The sequence below is a fragment of the Oryzias latipes genome, chromosome 1 (genome assembly GCF_053564925.1).
Source record: "Oryzias latipes strain Hd-rR chromosome 1, Olatipes_Hd-rR_3.1".
Lineage (NCBI taxonomy): Eukaryota > Metazoa > Chordata > Actinopteri > Beloniformes > Adrianichthyidae > Oryzias > Oryzias latipes.
In genome coordinates, this window is record NC_136237.1 from 17485859 (window position 1) to 17503075 (window position 17217).

The following is a 17217-nucleotide window of genomic DNA, read 5'->3' on the forward strand; positions in this document are numbered from 1 at the left end:
TAATGACACATTAGTACCCTTTAAGGCAGGGGTGTCAAACTCATTTTGGTTCGGGGGCCACATTCAGCCCGTCTGATCTCTAGTGGGCCGGACCAGTAATGTAAAAGCAAAATAAAAGCTCTGTTTAAGTTTTTTACTCAGCTGGAAAAAATGCCTCAGCCAACATGGTAGCCTAATCACTTAGGGCCAACAGATCTCAAATAAAATTAATTTCCTTCAAAAAAAGTTGGTCTATTTATTTTAATAAAATAAATAAATAAATTTATAGAGACTGAATATTTGACATCTGACACAGAAGCTATCCCGATAATAAACTCAAAAGGGGCTACAGAAAAAAACGAAACACAGTGCCTAAAATGTAAATGTAAATAGGATCGAATCAGATTAATCTGTCTGAGGCAGAATCTAATCGAGCAATATCATTAAAAAATTGTTTCAAATTGAGACAAATCAATAATCCAAACAAAGTTGGAAAATACCAAATGAATTGAAACATAGGGGCATCATTTTACTATAATGTAAAAACAACCCAGCGCCATCACAGCACAAACCGCAGTCACAAGGTTTTCTTACTATTTTTCTCAAAGTCATTAATTGACCAGAATAGGCCTTACAAAAAGACTTATGTGAGGAGCCTACTAAATTGTGGTGCAAATTACAACAACAAAACTAACACAGCAACTCCAAAAAACAGTAACAACCTACACCAATGCAACGCTCAACTACCAGAACACAAAGAACACCCCAAACAAAAGAAAATGATAAAATATTACTACCCACAACGCATCAAGCTCACAAGTTATTGCAGTATTATTCACATTTGTATTATATTGCTGTTATTTTTTTGCTTTGAGTTTAAAGGTCCCATATCATGCAAAATCACCTTTTTTGATTTTTTTAAGTGTATAATAATGTTCATTCCTCACTAAAAAACAACCTCAAAGTGGTATTTGGATCTATTCACGCATTTCTGAGTATTTCTCTAAAAATCTGCACTCTCAGCACCGGCCCCTCCCATGAAAACGAGTGGATTCTCACATATGAAAGGGAGGAACAGCCCCTTCCAGGAAAAGTCTGCATTGCCAGCAACCCCCAGGCTAACACACACACACACACACACACACATTTTCTCTGCAGAGCTAACAGTGATCGCCAAAAACGCTTTCATTTTATATGCACAACCATCTTTGCAAAAGTTCGGATGCTTTTTGTTCTCGTGGGCGAAACGCAGACATGCTGCCGATGCCGGCTCTGGGTGGATGTCATGAAATGGGCAGCACCCAAAAGAAGTGAAAGGAGTCTTACTCCGTGTAAATTTGCTGCAAAAATAACTAATATTTTATTTAAAAAATCCCTCTTTAGTGTGCCAAAGGTTTTATATGAAAAAAATATGGATGTAGTTTGCATTGAAAGGCTTAAGACATACATATGATATACACCTTTAAAAATGTAAATCAGTTTTTCTGTTGTCCTTAATATTTATTTTTTATTGTATAAAACAGCAAGTTATGGAATTTTCTTTTATTATCTGACAGATCTTTTTTACAGTTCCATTCCAATTATGATCTGTTGTAAAATTGTTTCCAGTGTTCTTTTAATTATTAGTATGTCGTTGTCTGTGTTGTTTTCTAGGACAGAGTTTCTTTGAAGCGGCAGGAATTCATCAGAAATTTCCCTCTAAGTTGTGGATGGGACCGTTGGCGTAGAGCAGGGGTGTCAAACTAATTTTCACCGAGGGCCACATCAGCATAAAGGTTGTCCTTAAAGGGCCAGATATAACTAATACATGTAACTAAATTTAATGAAAAATAAATGTAACTACTCCTTAATGTTAAATAACTCATTTATTTATTAATTATAACTTTTTCAAGTGAATATTACAGTTGCAAAGAAAGCATATATTTGCTTATTACTCTAGCATAAATCCTTTTACATTTGATTCTGTCAGGTTAGGTTATGTGGACATTGTTTAAGTCCTAATGTATAGTTGCCCAATCTGATATTTCAAGTCCAATTCCCCTTAGATATGAATAAAAACACACCAATTTTTATTTTTTAATTTTAAGAAATTAAAAACTTTTATGCTCTTGCGGGCCACATGAAATGACATGGAGGGCCACATTTGGGCCCCGGGCCTTGAGTTTGACACATGTAGCGTAGAGTAAGCCCACCTCTACTTCCCGTCATCCATCTGTTTACACTTGCTCCCACTAACTTACAGTACAGCATCTCACGACTCCAACCCAACATTAACAAAAAAAAATGCAACAAAAATAAGGAGCAATATTAAAGCTATTCAGCTGTACAGTTCTGAGCTAGATGCCAGTTTGGATGAGGATAACAAAGATGTACATGGATCAAGTTGTCTACAAGCAATGTATCAGAATGGAGCAGAGGAGGGAGCTTGTGGCCTGCCAATTGTAGCTTCAATGTCACAACTGCAAGCTTTTTCCAACTGCATGTTTTCGTCTCCTCCTGTTTTACCACAATTTAAAAAAGGAAATACTCTATGTTCTATGTTCTCCAGTATGAGAAAAATGCTACAAGAACATGTTAAAAACACAAAAAATAACATTTTTATCAGAGTGGGTCTTTATCATGGCTTTCAAATGTTGAATAAGCAAAGAAAGTCCAATATTTTTGATACTCTATTTCATTAAAAAAAAAGGTAAAATTAGCATTTAATAATATTAATAAAGTTGGATGACTGAAAGGTTAGCCCTCTAACATATTCACCATGTCAAATCTAGCTTTCTTAACAGTTTGAACACCTCTTAACTCAAGGAATGAAACTACTTTCTTTGGACAGAGCTGTGAGTTTAAAAAAATGGAGAAAAAAGATACACTGTTCTGCCTTTACCTGAGTCTCCAACAGTGGCACCTTGTTCAATCCCTTTCTCCGGCAGGCTTTTACCAGGTCTTTGACCTGCTTCCTTTCAAACTGACTTACTCCAGTGCATGTGAACCCTTGCAGCACAGATGAGGACAAGCTGCCCGGACAAGCAAACAAACAGACATGAATAAATTCATATGTTCTCTTGTGACACATTCAGTCCAATCTGTTCACTGCTGCTCACCTGTTTGGACCTCCCAACACAGTGGTAGCAGAGCCTGCTGCTATAACATCAAAGAACAACTCAACCTGACAAAAAATAAATAAATCCACATTAAAGTAATTACATCAATAAAAGTGACTTTTGGTTTTTACAGAAGAAACTCTACCTGCTCTCGTTTCCATGTTTTCTTGTTGAGTTTGGTGATGGTGCTGGCGTCACCTGTAAACTGCTGCAGGTAAACTCGAGGGACTTGAGTGGCCAGTTGATCTGGAACATTGTCTATGACTTTCAAACTGTTGGAGTCTGATAATACAATCTGTCCAAAAAGGTAAAAAGGACAGAAGATGAAAAAAGAAGACAAAAAACTGCATCTCAATGAAACTTAATCTAAGTTTAATAGAATTTGTTTTTCCATCTTTGTTCAAAAAATTTTTTTCTGCATTTAATCCACTCTAACAGCTCATATACAACAAATAATTAGCTTTGATTCTTTAAAGATTTATTTATACTCATTTAAAGTTATGAATATTTGGACAGTGGCACAATCATCATGATTTGGGCTAAATGAAACAAAAGGTTAGGAGGAAATATTTAATTAAACATGTTTTTATCAAACACTCCTCATTTCAGTGGCTCATTTCAGGACAAATAAACAGGTTAAGTAAGCAGGTTGTGCATTTGTGAAACACAACTTGTGCATATCTTAATTTATTTTGCACGTTTGCATAAAATTACAGTTGTGAATCAGAGTGTGTGCATTTGTGACACAGACTGTTTGCATTTCTGAGTTATGAGACTGTTTTGGCCTCATAATTGTAACTGCTTTTAAATTCTATCTTGTTGTGCTTATTTTTCTTCTCTGCTGACATGTAATAGGAGTTTAAACCTATTTTGTTTCTGTTTCTGCTCTTTTTTTTCCACATCAAAAGTCTTAAGTTTTAGTTAACCTACATCAAATCCTCTGTCCAGTCACTCTTTTGGTTCTACTGATGCATAAAGCAGATTTTTCTTCAGTTTATAATGTCTTAGTTATCCATTTTTATATGGTTTAAGAAATACAGTTTACACAGCCCTTTGTTGGTTTCTATTGAATTACACAAATGAAAGCACTTGCATTTTCTATAACCTATATTTCCAAAGTTGTTGGTTTTTGTTATTAATACATAATGAATCACTTAAGTTCTCCAGAGTAACACTGAGGTCATACCTGGTAAACAAAATTCTGCTGAAGAATCTGAGGAGCATTCATCATGTTTGCTACAAATGATGGATTTTTGGCTGCAGCGATAAGCTCTGAGCTGATGATGCTGCTGAACGTGTTGGAGGGTAAACCAACGATAAGAGTGCCCAGCTGTGAGAGTGACGATGAGCTGTCGATCTGATTGAGTGTAAAAAAAAGGGATGAGAAGAACACCGAATAAACAAATGATATAAAACAGACCAGTTTGTATTATGTTTCACCTCAAATCTGTAAAGTAAAAACAGGTACCTTCATTGAGGTCAGCAGAGTTTGCATGATGATTTTAGCCTGTCCTTCTCGCCAACCAGTCACAATGCTGAGAGTGCTTAGGGATTTCATCAGGTCTGAAGCGGTTATAGTCTTTATCTGGCTAGTGGACAAACTGGAACTTCCATTACCAATGGCAGCAATGACATTAGAGCCAATCTTTTGCCCAAAGTTACTTGTCAAGGCAGCAGAGATCTGCAAAAAGCAAAGCAAAAATTCTCAGACAAAGTCCAGGTTCATTACATCTATCAAGGTCTTAAAAAAACAACAACACGTTAATGATAGTTGAAAACTAAACTAAAGAGTCCTCAAATAAGGCTGCATGGTGGTGCAGTGGTTAGCGCTATGTTTACTAGGTTTACGGGTATCTCCAAAATAATCTTAGGTATGTGTGTGATCATGCAACATGCTGGCAGCCTGTCCAGGGTGTACCCCCAACAGTAGCCAAAGCAGGCTCCAGCAGACCTGTGACCCCAAACGGGATGGGGATGCAGCGGGCTAAGAAAATGAATGGATAGAAGGATCCTCCAATCTACCACCCTCTCATTTCCCCTGTATTCCTTCTTTTTGTTAGCTCCTGATTACTCCAAACTCGTGTTCAATCCGAACGTTCCTGCCCTTAATTCAGCTAATTAGTTGCACAAACAATTTCACACTAAAAACTGAATACTTTCTTCTCTGTTGAACTGTCCATATTTATTTTCCTTCTTGAACAATTAAAACTACTTTACATGTTTGTATAGTTATTCTTTTTACCCTATAGAAAGGAAGTGGGAGGTGTGTTCCGTACACACAAGTGTACGGAAAGCTTCACAAAAGAAGCTTTAGAAATAAGGTCCCTTTAGTTTCAGAGTTGTGGTTTAAATTTACATTTCAAAAGATTTCTAGACCTTAGAAGCAAAATAATAAATGGCATATACTTTTATAGGACTTTTCTACTTTCCTCAAAGGTCCAAAGTGCTTTACAGTCACAGTCCCATTCCCACAATCACACACTGGTGTGTGATTTTTAGGTTTCCAGTATTGACTTATGTGAAACCTTGCAATCCCCAAAACATGGTTAAATAAAGCAATTATAAAAACACTGCGTGTCATGAAAAGCAATGTTTTTAAACATGTGTTTATTACCTGCTCATCCAGGCTAGTGCAGACCTCATTGAGGGCTTCATAAACTGTCATACTGACTGTTGCATTCAGCTGGGTGAACACAGGACCAGGAGCGTAGCACTGACTCACTGAAGGAAGACTAAAAAGCAAATCACAGTTTGGAGAGTTTAGGGTCACATGCAGTTTTTACAGACCATGTATCTGATTATGTGTGAAAGAAGCTGGTACTAACAACATATTTCAAAGCTTTAGACTTACAGGAGTGGATTAAAGTTGCTGACTTGCTGATAAACTAACTGAGTGTAGTAGCTAATTAATGTCAGATCCACGTTGGGCTGACTGAGAAGAGCAATATTCAGAGGATTCACTGTGAACACTTGCAGAACCTGAAGACAGAAGATACAGTCAGTTCTGTAAACCAAAAAAGCATCTATTTGTTCAGAATATTCCTTATACCAAATGATGCAGTACAGTATGGCATAAAATACCTGTTCAGATCCAAATGACTTAAGATCCACCACAGTGAGAAAAGTGATGAAAGAGCTGATGTACTCTGCAAACCAGGCTGTAGATTTCAGTTCTGGATTGTTGCTGTCATAGCATTTTGGTGCTGCGGCTATGTAAAAAAGAAATTATAAAAAATGGGTGAAGAAAATGTAAAGAGGTGTTAAGCATCTCATTTTTGTGTAGATTTAATACAATACTATTTAGGCTGATTTAAGCAAAAATTAAATTTAACGTTTTTTATCAACAGTTTGTACTTGAATGCATTCTTTATTTCATGATTCAAGATCTTGAGACTTGAAGCAATTGAAAACACTATAATGTAAATATCTTCTTGTAATGCAATCCAACTCACACATATTAGGACATGGACATTTGTTCCAGTGTGTATGACTAAATACCTGCATTTTTCTCATCCTGTCACTGATTAATTGCATCCAGCTTTTCTATTAAAGCAGTACATTTGAGGGTGAGCTTTGAGTTTTTTCATTTGTTAACAATTTCAGATGGACATCTTTTCCTTTTTTAATTGTAAGACACAAACAGATTTTACATCCCTACCCTTCTATAAAGAACCAATCTTTTAAATGACATTGTATTTTAGTTTTTTGTGCTTACCTGCAGTATCCTTTCGACTCAGGTAGATCTTGATGAATTGTGTGTACACAGATTCTTGCTTAGAAAGAGTCATCTGGGGTTGTACTTTACTAAATATTTGCAAGCTAATTTTAAAAGACATGAATAGGACATACGATTAATAGAAAACATTTAATACTGTGACATAATTAAATAATTAGTCAGATTATCAGGTATAGTCCCTAATAAAATGTGTTGAATTGCTTACATATATTGGTAGGAGCTGCACTGCAAATCCTTCGTTGCTAGAATTGAGAGAAAGTTGGTGGAAACAGCAGGCAAGAACGGGCGAAGGCGAACGTTAAACCACAGCTGCAGCTCAGTGAGATTATTCAGTGTGTTTGTGCTGAAAAGATCTGGACTGATTGCTTGAATGCTGTCCAAAATCACTGACACTGCAGGATTGTTGGGGTTGATTGTCTGCAACAAATACAAACATGATTTGTAAGCTTGGTAACATTATAAAAAATATCTAAATACATTTTGTGTGGAAGGTCTAATATTCATTAACTTCTTTCAATAGTTTCCAAATATTTAACTAAAAGTCAGTCATACTGCAGTGGTCAAAAGATTCAGAGCTGCATTCAGGATCCTGGAAGTTTTACAGAAGAGAAGATTCCAGGCCGATATGGACCCACTTGAGTTTGATGACAGATCACACTTCATAATCTCTACCAGGTCCTGTGCTGTTAAGGCTGAAAGCTGTTCAACATTAGAAAGTGAAATCATTACATGAACCCCCTTTACTACAGTAGTTTCTAATGTTTTGCTGTCTTACAGAGGCGCAAGCAAACTCTTCCACAGAAAAGTTACAGAAGCGTCCGTTCATCTTTCCACTGTCGAGGAAGACTTGAAGATCTGTGCTGTAATTTGGAATTGAAAAAAATAGCATTATCTATCCTCTTTTGATTTCAGTTAAAAGTTATATTTGTTTGTTAAAAAAACGTTTTTTAAAAATATCTTACCTTTTTACTCCAACACATGTATTTGACTCTGTGAAAAAAAGAACAACATTAGTTTCCGTAAAAGTGTTACCCAAAACTAAAAATTATTGTGAATAAATGTCCACATGCTTTAAAACCACTCACCATTTGCTGTGATAACTTGGCACTTAACAGAGAAAAATGTAAGCACATGTTTTAATTTTTTTTTCTTTTTTTATAGAACACATTGTTGAATGTGAAAAAAAATCCCATTTACCTGTTTAGAGTAGATATCTAAAGGAGACAAAAAAGAAAATTATGATGACATACATGAACTAGCTGGACCAGTAATTTTCTGACTGGTCACAAGCAATTGCCTTGATTAACAAAGCTTAAATTAAACCTCTGTATTTTTGTGATACAATGACAACTGTGATTCAATGGTTCCATCTGCTATTTAAACTGCGGTTTAAATACATGTGTTCTTGTAGCAATTTCCTTTTTGTGTTAGTTTTTAATAATCTTGTGCTAAAAATCTATTTTCCTTTAATTGGACTAATTTACACTCAATATGCTGCTGTCTTCTACTGTATGCATGATAGGGGGCAAAAATGCACATCCGTCAAAAAGCAAGTGTTATTCATAAATAAAGGAATGACAATAAAATGCTTCATCTTTACTCTGTTTTTTGTACTGACCTGGAGTTGCACGACTGGTCATTTTTGGAAGAATGGTTGTTGTAGAAGTTGTTGAAGGCATTGATGCTGGTTGAGAAGTTGTTGATGTTAAAATTGTTGGAAGCCTTGTAGTTCCAGATACGATGTTTGTTGTTGATGTGGTTGTTGTAGTACCTACAGTTGGAGGTGGAACTGTGCTTGCTGGTGATGGTTTGAATCCAGTTACATTAGTTGTTGTTGGTGATAAAGTTGTAGTGGAACCTAAGGTTGGAGGTGGAGCTGTGCTTGCTGGTGATGGTTTGAATTGAGTTACATTACTTGTTGGTGATAAAGTTGATGTAGAACTTAAAGTTGTAGGTTCAGATGTGCTTGCTGGTGATGGTTTGAATCCAGTTACATTAGTTGTTGCTGGTGATAAAGTTGTAGTGGAACCTAAGGTTGGAGGTGGAGCTGTGCTTGCTGGTGATGGTTTGAATTGAGTTACATTACTTGTTGGTGATAAAGTTGATGTAGAACCTAAGTTTGGAGGTGGAGCTGTGCTTGATGGTGATGGTTTGATTCCAGTTACATTAGTTGTTGTAGGTGATAAAGCTGATGTAGATCCTAAAGTTGGAGGTTCAGTTGTGGTTGATGGTGATGGATTAACTCCAGTTACAGTAGTTGTTGTTGGTAACAAAGTTGTTGTAGAACTGTTATATGGAGGAATTGTGGGATCAACTTTGCCTTCTAGGAAGCCCAATCTTAGAATATCAAGTTCAGACTGGTTTTGACTTCTGATCCAGGTCTGCACCAGAGTTTGGTTTTCATAAGACTTCAAATCTGGGAGGTTGGTGCCGAGGAGACCTTTAACTTCCCTTGCAGTTAGACTCTGGGGGGAACAGAGCAGATATATGTTACACTGATGCCGTAAAAAATTCCACACAAACAGAAGCATTCATAGTTAAGACATAAACATTACACTGACCAGCACAACGTTTTCATCCAAACTGGTGAAGGTGGCCAGGTCCATGTTAACATCAGAGACCACCAAACTACGAATATAATTAACATTTGCACCTCCTGTGGGAAAAGGAAAAAATTAGCTCTGTGAGGATATTCTTATGTGCATGTATGGAAAAGGAAATGTTTACTTACCAATGTATGGTTGTATGAGCTGAAAAACAGAAACTGAGCTTGTTGTAAGGCTGAATGCTTCAAAGGAGATACGGAAAAACTCTTCCTTTTTTTCAGTAGTGCAGCTAGAGATGTCCAGAGAGTCAACTTCTCTGCAGGAGAAAGAGATAATATTCCAAGTTGATTTTTCCAAAAATATACATTAATATTTGATCAAGGAGTTCTGATATAGTTTGTGAGGAGAAAGAGACATTGTGGCGCATAAGGAAAGAAAAATTCTACCCTGAAGTAATTTCATGCTATCTAAGTGATTTCTTTAATTCTTGCCCACACATTAACATTTCATTTTTGCCTAACTAAGCTGAAAATCAACACTTATTGCCTCCATTGTAGATTTAAAATCAGTTACACTGATAACTTTTTTTGAATTTATTTTGTATATCTAACTTTGTAATTTCTTAAAGAAATTAGGAATATTTAACTGACATGTAAGGATTCAGTATCTGTTATGTGCTGACCGGTTCTTGTCTTTTAAGTTTCTTACTCCCAGCTCCAGGTTTCCCAGCCTGCCTCAGATGCACCTGATTGAGGAGAGTTTAAAAGGCCCTGTTTTGATTAGGAAGCAGCCTAAACCTGTTGCCCTTCTCCATACAGATCTTGGCCAAACCAACAGAAGGTGGGGTTGAATGCACTTCATCTTTTTTGATGGATCGGTATTTATCTCTTAGTTCTGACTCAAATCAAGAGGATAGTCGTCCAATTAAAATATGAAGAGACAGTGGTGCTTTGGAGTCTGTAATTCTGGGTGATGTTCTCGCCTTTTCTGAGCAGTCTGAGTTGAAGTGCAGTGCCATTGTGCAGGGGTTTTGTGGTTTTATGACACTCCCATTGCACTCAATCAATCTCAACAGTGTTTTAGTGTCTGGGAAGGTTTCTGTGGCTGTTTGTCCATCTATCATAAATGGTGTGTCTCTGATTCTAGGTACCAATCATGTTTTCTCAAAAAGAATAGAGCGGTAAGAAATTGCACAACTATGTTTAAACTATCAGATATTTTAAACACAAACTTGTTCACATTTCTTACCTGAAGTTTTGTGATGAAATAGTCCTGATGATGTCCACATCTAGAGAACAGAGATTTGGTCCCCCAATAACATTCAGCTCTGCACTGCCTAGTTTGTTTCCTCCAACAGCCAGATACTTAGAGATGATAACCTTAGCCTGGAGGAGAAGAAATGTGCTCTGATCAAACAGCAGCCCTTAAATGTTGTACACAGTCACAAGACAAGGACTCTGTTTGCTTACTACGTTTGGGTCCCAGCCTCCACTTGAAGAGTCCATCAAAGCAGCAAGCGTGTCGATTTTACTGATGGTCCATGAACGAATATCTTGAACTGTGGCAACACGAGAAGCTGCACTTAGGAGCTGAACCTGATCTTCTGGGATGATGAAGTTGTCAGCCTGTAATTGCACAGAAATGTGGTAAATTGCATGCAGTGTTATTGACATTATGTAGAAATAAAAAAGAAATGATCCGAAAAAAATTGAAGCAATAATGGAGCCTTCTAGCTGGGATGTGTCTTGTCCAAGTCTCACTGCCCACAAGAAGAAACTGGGGTGTTTCCCTCTCTAACCCAAGATTGTGCCCAAACACAATCCAATTAAAATGTACACTGACCAAAAATATAAACGCAACACTTTTGTTATTGCTCCCATTTGTTATGGGATGAACTCAAAGATGTGAAACATTTTCCACGTACACAAAATAACCAGTTCTCTGAAATATTGTTCACAAATCTGTCTAAATCTGTGATAGTGAGCACTTCTCCTTTGCCAAGACAATCCATCCCACCTCACAGGTGTGCCATATCAAGATGCTGATTAGACAGCATGATTATTGCACAGGTGTGCCTTAGACTGGCCACAAGAAAAGGCCATTCTGAAATCTTCAGTGTTGCAAGTATTGAGGGGGTCAGGGGACTCAGACAACCAGTCAGTATCTGGTGTGACCCCCATTTGCCTCATGAAGTGCGACACATCTCCTTCGCATAGAGTTGATCAGGTCGTCTATTGTGGCCTGTGGAATGTTGGTCTACTCTTCTTCAATGGCTGTGCGAAGTTGCTGGATATTGGAAGGAACTGGAACACGCTGTCGTATACGCCGATCCAGAGCATCCCAAACATGCTCAATGGGTGACATGTCCGGTGAGTATGCTGGCCATGCAAGAACTGGGATGTTTTCAGCTTCCAAGAATTGTGTACAGATCCTTGCAACATGGGGCCGTGCATTATCATGCTGCAACATGAGGTGATGTTGTTGGATGTATGGCACAACAATAGGCCCCAGGATCTCGTCAGGGTATCTCTGTGCATTCAAAATGCCATCAATGAAATGCACCTGTGTTCTTCGCCCATAACATACTGTATGCCTGCATGCCCATACCATAACCCCACCACCACCATGGGTTACTCGATCCACAACATTGACATCAGAAAACCGCTCACCCACAGGACGCCACACACGCTGTCTGCCATCTGCCATCTGCCCTGAACAGTGTAAACCGGGATTCATCCGTGAAGAGAACACCTCTCCAACGTGCCAGACGCCATCGCATGTGAGCATTTGCCCACTCAAGTCGGTTCCGATGACGAACTGGAGTGAGGTCGAGACCTCAATGAGGACGACGAGCATGCAGATGAGCTTCCCTGAGACGGTTTCTGACAGTTTGTGCAGTAATTCTGTGGTTATGCAAACCGATTTTTTCAGGAGCTGTCCGAGTGGCTGGTCTCAGACGATCTTGGATGTGGACATGCTGGATGTGGAGGTCTTGGGCTGGCGTGGTTACACGTGGTCTGCGGTTGTGAGGCCGGTTGGATGTGCTGCCAAATTCTCGGAAACGCCTTTGAATACGGCTTATGGTGGACAAAATGGACATTCAATTCCCTAGCAACAGCTCTGGTGGACATTCCTGCTATCAGCATGCCAATTGCACGCTCCCTCAAAACTTGCGATATCTGTGGCATTGTGCTGTGTGATACAACTGAAGATTTCAGAGTGGCCTTTTCTTGCTGCCAGTCTAAGGCACACCTGTGCAATAATCATGCTGTCTAATCAGCATCTTGACATGGCACACCTGTGAGGTGGGATGGATTGTCTTGGCAAAGGAGAAGTGCTCACTATCACAGATTTAGACAGATTTGTGAACAATATTTCAGAGAACTGGTTATTTTGTGTATGTGGAAAATGTTTCACATCATTGAGTTCATACCATAAAAAATGGGAGCAATAACAAAAATGCTGCATTTATATTTTTGGTCAGTGTATATGACACAGCATCAGTGATAAAGCAAATGTGTTTTACAGAGGATCATTGCTTACCTCTTGCAGTTTCTGGAGAACAATCCTGAGGTATTCCACCTCATCCACCTTTTCTGTGATGGCATCCAAGTTGTCTTTGGTGGTTGAAACTGACAGACAGTTGTTGAATTGGTTGATGTTATAGTCAAAGGGGAAGGTGGGGTCACTGATTGTGACCTGAGTGATTATTCCAACTGTGCACTCTGTGAAAATAAATCAGAAAAAACTTACACCAGAAAGTAAACAACAAGATAAAGACACATTTTCAGAGGCAGACGGACCTGCAGTTTGTTCTGAATCACTTTTGATGGACTGTCTTATCTCCTTCTTCAGCTGCTTCCTCTGTTCTCTGCTCACTCCACCAAAGACTTTCAGAAAGTATTTCAAGAACTTACGCTTTGTGTCCTGCAAGGAAAATACATTTATCAGCTCAAACTTGATCCTCCATCCATGAGACCTTCCCTTCTAAACACTTGAATGCACGTGTTACTCACCTGATCAAAGTGCTGATAGAAAGATGAAGGCAAATGCAGAGTTAGCATCCCAAGGTCTTTTAGAGTTTGTTCACTCCATGTTGAAGGATCTCTGATTACGATATAACAAACAAGGGGATTTTTTTAGGTACACTATTGTCTTTGAAAGACACAAAATATCTAGTTGTAATATTGGAATTTCAAAAAGCTGCAGTTTACATACCCATAAGGTGTATTTCCATTGGTCAGAAGGGTTATACCTGCAGTTGATTGACCAACAGTGAGATCTGGACAGTTCTTGAGTTGTTCCAGTATAGATGGATGAGAGTTTTGGATGTAGGAGCCATCAAGAATGCAGCACATGTTCCCCAAAACTGATACATTATCCTCAGTTAAACTTGTGCTAGTTATTCCCTTAAAGAAGAAGAAAGTAAAACATAAGTAGTTATAAAAAAACTGCAGTCTCTCAAAAGCTTTTTGCACCAATTTAAATTTTATACAAAATTGTAATGAGACCCCACAAATGAATGGACCCTTTTAACTTTGCACCTGACATATACAACCAATAATATCAGATTTAATCAAAACATTTAACTTTTTCTAAGCTTATCATTTACATCAGTGTTTTTCCACCAGTGTGCCACTAGTGTGCCGTGGGAGATGGTCAGGTGTGCCGTGGGAAATTACCCATTCACTTATCTAAAAACATTTATTGTCTCCAGGATATCAGCTCTTTGTTCATCCAAACAGGCCCCGATAAAACACTGAGTAGTTAGGAATATGATCTTGTGTTTATTTGGTTCTAATAAAGACACTTTGATAAGAATGAAGGTCCTGCGAATTTAGCCGCAGCTTCAGCTCTGTTTTCAGAAAAGCTCTGCCCCTGTAACTGTCTCCACCAATCATTCTTGGAGTCTTAATCATAGGTTATCAGTCTGACCAATCAGAAGTGGTTAAAGTCTTCACTTTCACCTAAAATGCATCTACCCTGTTAAACGTCTAGAAACCACAACGAACACACATCAAACCGTTTTTAAATCTTCTTGATGAAATCAGAGATCAACAGTTTAGTTCTCCTTCAAGGTTTGTGTTTATCAACAGCCAAACATCCCAGAGTTTGGTCCAAGTCATCTTTCTAACTGAAACACTTTTCTAATAATGTCTGGATTATTTTATATGTTAAACTTAAGAATAAGTAATAACAACATTTACGAAAACAGATTAAGGTGAAGTGGCCAATAGACACAAATAAACTAAATTGAAACAATGTATTCATCTAAAAAGAAATAAAACAATTTGTTAAAGTTTTCAAGACTTCATTTTTGATTAAGACAAGAGAAAAACTAATAAAACTTCAACATGTTCACTTTTTGTGTAGCTACAGAAAAAATCAATATAATATTAGCTTTTTTGTGTAAAATCTATCAAACATATGGTGGTCATATAATTAGTCAAACAATTAGAATTACCTTTGCACTAATATTGAAATAAATATAAAAAAAATGTTAATCACTATTTAGAAAGAATATATTTGTTTTTTTGTGAGGTTACATAAACTGCATGTTAATAAACTGAAGGAAAAAACAACGACCAGGGTAAAATTTCAAATAATTTAGTTGAAAATTATTACGGAAAGCTAACTTTACTTTTATTACTTCATTTAGAGAAAGCAGATGCAACTTTCAGCTTTTTCTGCCACAATTATCACAAAAATGCATGTGAGATTGCACATCAATACAGACTATAGAGTTTCTTCTTTTTTTAAATTTTTTGGATGTTGGTGTGCCGCAGGATTTTTGTCAAGGATAAAGTGTGCCTTGGCTAAAAAAAGGTTAAAAAACACTGATTTACATGATGGCATATTGTTATTACAGTCAAGTAAATGATTAAAAGGATTTTTGTCTTCAAATTTGTTGGTCTTGCTCTAGACTCACCAAGCAGTTCCTTGCATTATCAAACAAAGCAGACCGTCTGTATGTCAGTGCTGGAGAAAAGATGGAAAAGTCGGCATCAGCCAACTCTTGAAAATAAGACCTGCAGCTGCTCCGTGGCACCAGAGAGTAACTGGAGGAAGAAAGAGAAAACAGCAGTCAAAACATTGAAGTCTTTGTTAATAAAAAGCTAAAGTTTATTTGTGATCATAATACAGTATAAAGAATTGATTCTTACTCATAGTAAAGTAACACATCTGGAGGATAGAGGGAAAAACTGGTGGCATCTGACTCTTCTTTGATTTGGTTGTACATGCAGGTCAGCTGTTGGGCAAAACAAAAGAGCATGCCAAATTAAATATTGTCTGAAACTAGAAGTTTCTTTATTGATCCCCATACTCTGTTTTTAGTAACTTGGAAAACTCTCAATAGAATTATGGTCAGGCTGCAAGGTCTATTTTCTCTACCTTTTACATTTTACATGCTTTTTACAATTTGGTTAAAGAAAGTGACTCCATCTCAACAACTGGGTTATAGAGCAATGAGGAAGAAATCCTTCCATTTACATGAATTGACAGCTATTAAAAGAACCTTGATAATAATGCAACTTTGAAATGTGTCAAAGGAAGAACTTCAGGAATTTCTTAAGAAACTGCAGATTAACAAAAAAGGAATTTAATTTTTGAACATTAATTATAGGGATATCTCAACGTGGCAAATAAATGCAAGCAGCACACACCTAGAGACAGTGGGGGCCATAATTGTCATTTCCCCAGGGGTTTCCTATAATATTGATACTTGAAACTGTACAAATACACATATTTAAGAAATACATATGCACTCTTTTGCCATCTTACCTGAGTCTCCACCAATGGAACCTTGTTTGTCCCTTTTCTCCGACAGGCTTTAATCAGATTCTTGATTTGCCTTTTTCCTAAAGATCTTACTGTTGTGCATGTAAACCCTTGTAGCACAGAGGAGGACAAGCTGTACACAAAAAACAAACAAACAAACAAACACATGAACACATTAGCAAATACATTTCTATGACTTATTAACTTAAATTCTTAAGTTATTAAGGGCAGAATCTCACGTGTTTGGACCTCCCAGCTCAGCTGTCTCAGAGTTTGCTGCTATTATATCAAAGAACAGTGCAACCTAGCAAAAAATAAAGAAATAAAGTCACATTTAGTTTGTAGAATTTACATAAAAATATTAAAAAATCAGACTTTTTAACAGGTGAACCTACCTGTTGGGGTTTCCATTTCTTTCTATTTAGTTTGATGACCGTGCTGATGTCATTTGGGAACTGCAGCAGGTAAACTCCAGGAATCTCAGTAGCCAAATTATCTGGAACATTTTCTATGATCTGCAAACTGTTGGTGTTTAAATATATAATCTGTAGAAAGAAAATAAGCAGGAAGACACAGATTATAAATATCAACAAGTAATTTCACAGCTTCATAAATTTGAAGACTTTACAAAAGCTGAGGTTTTTGTGACTGTAATTTCTTGCATCTTGTTGCAGATACTTGCTTAATTCAATTTTTGGGATTTTTTTTCTTAAGAAGATTCCGTTGTTTTATTATTGTCTTGGCCTAAGATTACCGATAACAATAAAGTGAATTTGAAGTCTTGATTTTTGTTAAGGCATCAGATTTAAACACATTTTTTGATGATCTCAACATGATGAAAAAAGACCTGAGCATTCTCAGTGTAGTTCAGTCATCAAACCATCAAAAGCTATCCATCACTTAAAATAAAAAAGGTACAGAGAAAACCTTTTTCACTTTTCCTTTAATGTCATTTTGTGTTTTTTTTTCATCCAAATATATACAATATGTATGTTTGGAAACTTATTCAAGTTAATTATAATTTCCTGTATATTTTCGCTGTTATTTGGTTAGAAATAGACAAATGAAGAAAATATAC

The 17217-nt window shown here is 37.1% G+C and overlaps 1 protein-coding gene across 1 annotated transcript in view; it reads right to left on the bottom strand.

Annotated features, from left to right (window-relative positions):
- LOC105357440 (uncharacterized) overlaps positions 1-17217 on the bottom strand; it is a 42767-nt gene that overhangs the window by 8201 nt on the left and 17349 nt on the right. The window contains exons 38-66 of the mRNA XM_078950523.1: positions 16535-16684; positions 16379-16443; positions 16143-16272; positions 15524-15609; positions 15289-15418; positions 13578-13768; positions 13376-13466; positions 13163-13286; positions 12903-13084; positions 10829-10984; positions 10608-10744; positions 9545-9675; positions 9375-9469; positions 8432-9278; positions 8011-8027; positions 7899-7920; positions 7776-7803; positions 7589-7673; positions 7366-7512; positions 7019-7230; positions 6793-6896; positions 6159-6286; positions 5929-6056; positions 5692-5809; positions 4546-4758; positions 4264-4434; positions 3223-3372; positions 3078-3142; positions 2861-2990 (exon numbers count right to left, since the gene is read on the bottom strand). Of these exons, the coding sequence (XP_078806649.1) occupies positions 2861-2990; positions 3078-3142; positions 3223-3372; positions 4264-4434; positions 4546-4758; positions 5692-5809; positions 5929-6056; positions 6159-6286; positions 6793-6896; positions 7019-7230; positions 7366-7512; positions 7589-7673; positions 7776-7803; positions 7899-7920; positions 8011-8027; positions 8432-9278; positions 9375-9469; positions 9545-9675; positions 10608-10744; positions 10829-10984; positions 12903-13084; positions 13163-13286; positions 13376-13466; positions 13578-13768; positions 15289-15418; positions 15524-15609; positions 16143-16272; positions 16379-16443; positions 16535-16684 (4233 nt within the window). The remainder of the gene's footprint in view (positions 1-2860; positions 2991-3077; positions 3143-3222; positions 3373-4263; positions 4435-4545; positions 4759-5691; positions 5810-5928; positions 6057-6158; positions 6287-6792; positions 6897-7018; positions 7231-7365; positions 7513-7588; positions 7674-7775; positions 7804-7898; positions 7921-8010; positions 8028-8431; positions 9279-9374; positions 9470-9544; positions 9676-10607; positions 10745-10828; positions 10985-12902; positions 13085-13162; positions 13287-13375; positions 13467-13577; positions 13769-15288; positions 15419-15523; positions 15610-16142; positions 16273-16378; positions 16444-16534; positions 16685-17217) is intronic.